We start from the raw sequence: 5,488 nt of genomic DNA, 5'->3' as shown, positions 1-5,488 counted from the left end.
GAAACAAAAATCTTTTTTTTTTTTTCTAAAGAATCTATAAAGATACCCCTCTTTTTTTACAAGATCCGATATCAATGGCCAATCATCATCGCTCGTTTATTGATACATCTCTAGATACTCTTGTTGTTTAATTCTTGTTTGGTCTAAAACAGATACGCACTAAAAAAAATCTCTATGATTTACATCATCATTTGCTTTGTCCTAAACCCAATGCATTCATCATTTCCCTATTTCTAAAAAACCAAAAAAAAAAAAAAAAAAAAAAAAACCGACTAAAATAGTTTTGCCATGTCGAGTAACACAGAAACTGTAACTTTATTCTTGAACAGAAAAAAAAAAAAACGATAAAATAAACACTTGAATCACAATTGTTCTTGTTTATAAACAAACCATGATTCCATCATTCTAAGCGTTTTTTCTTTTTTTATTTATAAAAGAAAAAAAAAAAAAAAAAAAAAAAAAAAAAAAAAAAAAAGACCCAAATCCTTGGAATCACATCCTCTTGCGCATCTTTCACGCACAAAATTGATAATCAACCCCCGATGGTGTGACACACAGGCATCTTTTTTCCCTTATCATGTGAAAAAAGAGTGGCTTGTCCCATCTGGGTCCCTATTATATCTTGAAAAAGCGTCCATATTTGTATTCTCAGTTTACTGGATGATTGAGAGCATCTCCATGACAAAATAAAAATTGTGCATTGTATTTTTTTTTTTTTCCAGTTTCTAGAAACAATTGAACCCCCCCCCCCAAACAGGTATTACTCGGACTGATCTTTATCTGTTGCTGGAAAGGCATTACTACTATCAAGATCCTGGTGTGTACCACGGGTCACCCCTCTCACAGGTCAAATATCCGGTAAATCGTATCTGTGGCTAGGTTAAAGGTATCCCATGGAGCACTTGGACTTTACCAAAATACCGACTAGATGGTAACACGCAATATCTCTCCCATTTATTCTAAATGGGCTCAACCTTTTCTTACCATTTTTTCGTCACCAATTGACTCAAGAGTATTGATCATCAAATCCTTCAAAAGAAAATGAAAAAAAAGTATCTCGTGGCTTTTTCTGTACCGATGAAGTTTGCGTGAATAGATGCAATCTTAGCCCTCAGATAATGATTTGGTAGCGTCCATTTGTTACTATCGCTTTACTTATGACCGCATATATCAGCTTGTCAGTTTTATACAAAGTGCACTATCGTATGTAGATTCTTAATCTGTGAATAAAAATTAAAAAGACAACTCTTAAATGAAATTCGTACAATTCTATTTCGAAATTGGTTTTTTTTAGTTTTATGTCTCCGAGTAGGAGCCAGCTTTGTGGAGGAGGATGGTTACATACCATCATTATTGGCTGTCTTCTTACACCCTTTATCCTCAACCCAACCCACCAAGTGCAGTGGATCATTTTCTGACATCCTTTTTCTGTGAAAAGTGGTGCATGTTTGTTTCATGATTTTCCTTATCATTAACTGTTTGTTTGATGATGTCTCCTGTATTTGAGATATAACACTAAAATTCAGCATTCATCAGTATTAAGCGTATCATTTCGTTTCTTCTTTTTTGACCTTAAAATCAAATCAATTGCCAATAATATTTTTACCATGTTCCTTTTCATTGATAGTCGATTTTAAAATATATGATTCGATTGTACTAGCAACATACCAGTGATCATCAACAATATTCATTAAAATGACATTGGTATCAAGACCTGTAAAAATACCTTTGTTTGATAAAAGAACAAAGTCAAAATCTACCCATCATTTAAACATGAACTATTTTCAAGAGATGTATTTCGTTCTAAAGTCCAAACCCAGCACTTTGTTATGATAGGATATCCTAGAGTATTTCGTTTTATTTTAAACAGTGGGTGGTAATAGTGATGCTTACAAGTCTTGGAAATTGACATTAACGAGAACAGAAAAATAAAGAACCACGTATTTTATTATATGCGACTTAAAAAAAAAAGAAGAAGCTATTCTAACATTTGATTTGGGTCAGCATTGCTCTCTGTTTCGAATATCTTGTTGATATTTTTTTGACAGCCAGTGCAATGAATACCCTTTTTGCGATCTCCTTCTTTCTGTTATACTGGTTGTGATATTGTTTTGGCTTGCATATCGTTCAATTTCGTTTATTATTAATCGACGTCTGTTAAAAAACTTTTTTTCTTTTTCTTCTTTTCTCCATCTGGTACCCCCATTTTCTCTCCCAATCCTTAGTCGCATGACCGCCACATAGACCCTCTGTTTATTCATGCCACAAATCATTGACGGAAACAATTCCTCGATTCATACGATAACAGGGTACAACATTACTGTTGATATTGTCATGAAAAGTCTGTGAATGATCCATCGCATTAATGCCGGAAAATGAATTGGGTTCGCTTTGTTGAGGTATGGCTGTTGTAGTGATATTTGTTCTACCCTGATCCTCCAGGTAAACTAATGTTTTAGGCTTATACTCGCTTGGCATGTGACAAGTCTGGTAATATAATCCATAATCTTTTCTTGAGATGCTGATTGTGTATCTAATCGTGTCGAAAGATCATGGTGCATGCATTTGATTTTGTCTTCTAAAATTGGCAACGCAGCGTCGCAACAAAGCATTTACAGGATCATTGTCTTCTTGGGCGACGATGGAGCATGCGCCTGTAGACAAAACGTTTTTTTTTATGAGTACATTATATCCTATTGATTATTACATGAATCTGAACTTACTGTAGTCTGTAAACAATTCATGCGAAAACAGACTATTTTGCCAAAGTGGGTGAGTAGGAAACTTCTCAATCATAAAAACCCGCATCTTGAATGATTGTTTTTCTTAAACATAAGTTCAAAGAAAGCTTTTGCTGCAACAGTTACTTCCATTTTATCGCCGTTGTTTGGGTTTGCTTGCTTTGCTGTCAATCTATCGTGCCATACGTCCAAGATCAGGAAAGATCATTTTTTTTTTTGCAAAGAGATTCAGGTGGATCAACACTAGCTCTTGGTAAATAAAATTGTCCTGATTTTTGAAATGGTGAATTTTATAGAAAAAAGAAAGATATGTTTTTAACGAACCTTGTCGAACAGTAAATCCGGTTATCACCCTCATTACTTCTCTTGGTAATCCAGTCAAATAAGCACCGTTCATGGTTGTATTGTTCCATCTACCTAGGCGCCTGATTTGGTCTTCATTTACTCCAGCTAAGTCGGCCATTCTTGCTGCAGATCCACGATTAATATGTGTCTTTTTCTTAGTAAATATTTGGGCCCCCTCTAATCCTCTGGCTACTGCATCACGGTGGCTGGCATAAGCCCATACTTTAGTTGTATCAGAGTCACTTGATTTGAATAACTTGATTCTATACCAATTTTCAGAAGTTGTGAAATCAGGAAAAGGTTCGTTTTGAACATGAAATCTCCAGAATATATACAAGCCAAAAATCATAATAGGGGCAAATCTCTACTTGGGTGCTACGGATACAGCCTGTCAGTTCAAGACGATAATTTTTGTTTGTTTCTCCTTGTCTTAATATCATAACTAAAGCAGGACACTTGATATCAGGTCGAACACTTTCAGAATCCAAGTTCATCGTTTGGAAATCTGTCAATTCGGCATTTCTAATCGATTCTCCTCTTAACAAAAAGTAGTGAGAAAACAAAAAAGCCAATGCATCACGTAAATTCTCTCCGTGGTTTCGTTGTCCATTTAAGTAAAACTGAGCAATTTTTGAGACTTGGTCCAAAGAAGTATAACCATCAGCTAAAGTCCCTTCGCCATAATCTCCACAGTTTATACAAGGCACTTCGAATTCTCTCATTTTTGAACTTTTTAATTGAGCCTAAAAAAATCGCTCTTGAATGTTCATCACAGTTGATCTCCTGAACTTGGGTACTGTTAAGATCAGTAATTGATGCAATATATTGCTGAAAAGTAGATGGTTTTGTATTGATTCCGTATATAAATGTGTGTACGTGTTTTAGATGGAATAAAATTAACGGTCCTTTTGTAGGTACAAATTATGACTTCTGCTCAGTTCGAATTAAGGTTTGCCACGAGATGACGATACCTTAATTAAAATACAAATCAATGAAAACCTTTTAGCGAACATAATGTATATCCATCGTTTTATGCCTCATATCTTCATATAAATACAGCAACTCATAAACCCGTAACCATTGTTATAAGGATCAGAGTTCCTGATCAACGTATAATTTTATAAGATGCACAGATACACAACGATTATTGCTTTTAATCTTTTTTGGAGCTACAGCAATTTTGGATTTCCGGCAACCTAACGCCTAGTTAAAAAAACCTGTTGTATATACGGTGATATGAAGTAATGTATTAATAGCAGAATTTTTCTTTATTTGATCACACAAGAAATTGTTAAGTTTTGTAACAGATGCCATGCGTCTTTCAAATCGCCTTCGTCCGTGAAAGTTTCGTTTGCCTATTTTAAAAGTTCAGTGGTCTCGAATGGTTATAATACTTTTTTTTTTTTTGTAGTTACTGGTCCACAAGCTAATGTTTTCATGAGCTATCAAAGTATAAGATCCAACCATGTTATACTGCACGGATCCGTTTCCCTCACTTAAAAAGCTGCTGGCTCGCGAAAAAAGAACTTGTTGAGTATTAAGCACAAGACATGAACAAAAAAGAGAAATTATCATAATACTATAATATGGATATGTTTTATTTATTTTTTAAAACAGAAAAGGACCATTTATTTCGTTTCTGAATTAAAACCTTTGATGTTGCATATCAGCATACGCTTGTATCTCAAAATGATTGCTCGGACGATGACTTTCAACCACCAATTTTGGGACGGGAGAGACCAAGTATGTTACATTGCCAAGTCTTACTTTGAAAGAAAAGTTATGTAATATTTAATTAGCCTCCATTAAAGGTCGGGAAAACACCCTGAAAATTGATTCTCAAAAAGAAGTTTAAAGGGAAAGGCAAGGCAATCGAACCTTTTCTTGATATTTTAAGTAACGTTGGTATTCCTGATTCCATGTGACAATTTTGATGAGTCCCCTCCAATATTTACATCAAGAAGTCGTAGTGGTTTTAAGTACAGACCCAAACTTATTATTGCCGAATTAAGTTCTGCAGCAATTAAGCGAAGTCCTGTTGCAAGTAAGCGAATTCCCGCTGCTAGTGATGTTACCATAAAAAAAAAACTAGCCACATCTGAAGTGCCCACAACAACATCGAAACCAAGTACCAAGGTCACCACAGAAGATTCAAAAGGAATGAGCAAGCACGTTATTGCAGTTAACACAGCCGTGAAGAACATTTGGAAACCTGTATACTTACAGCCATTGTATAATTTGGTTAACACTACTCATTCGCTGGTTACACGCACCTTTGCCTTTACAAAGTACATCTATTTACAAGAGTTGGCCGCAAACGAAACTTTTACTTTAAGAGAATTTGTTGAAAAAGATTTTTTTTTTTTTGTAGAAGTCTTTTTTAAGTTTTACTCTCTCGAAGA

At 34.8% G+C, this 5,488-nt stretch overlaps 1 protein-coding gene across 1 annotated transcript; it reads right to left on the bottom strand.

The window, feature by feature from the left end:
- Positions 1-2,253: 2,253 nt before the first annotated feature.
- Positions 2,254-3,808, bottom strand: EV154DRAFT_572640 (uncharacterized protein; the record flags this gene model as incomplete). The annotated part of the gene is made up of 3 exons (XM_051606351.1): positions 2,254-2,487; positions 3,103-3,342; positions 3,422-3,808. 3 exons carry the CDS (start codon positions 3,806-3,808, stop codon positions 2,254-2,256), a joined length of 861 nt encoding a protein of 286 aa, XP_051449945.1.
- Positions 3,809-5,488: the final 1,680 nt, after the last annotated feature.

This window comes from Mucor mucedo (genome assembly GCF_025094135.1).
Source record: "Mucor mucedo strain NRRL 3635 chromosome Unknown EV154scaffold_339, whole genome shotgun sequence".
Lineage (NCBI taxonomy): Eukaryota > Fungi > Mucoromycota > Mucoromycetes > Mucorales > Mucoraceae > Mucor > Mucor mucedo.
The sequence above is the reverse complement of the archived record's forward strand: the minus strand, read 5'-3'. Positions and strand labels throughout refer to the sequence as shown.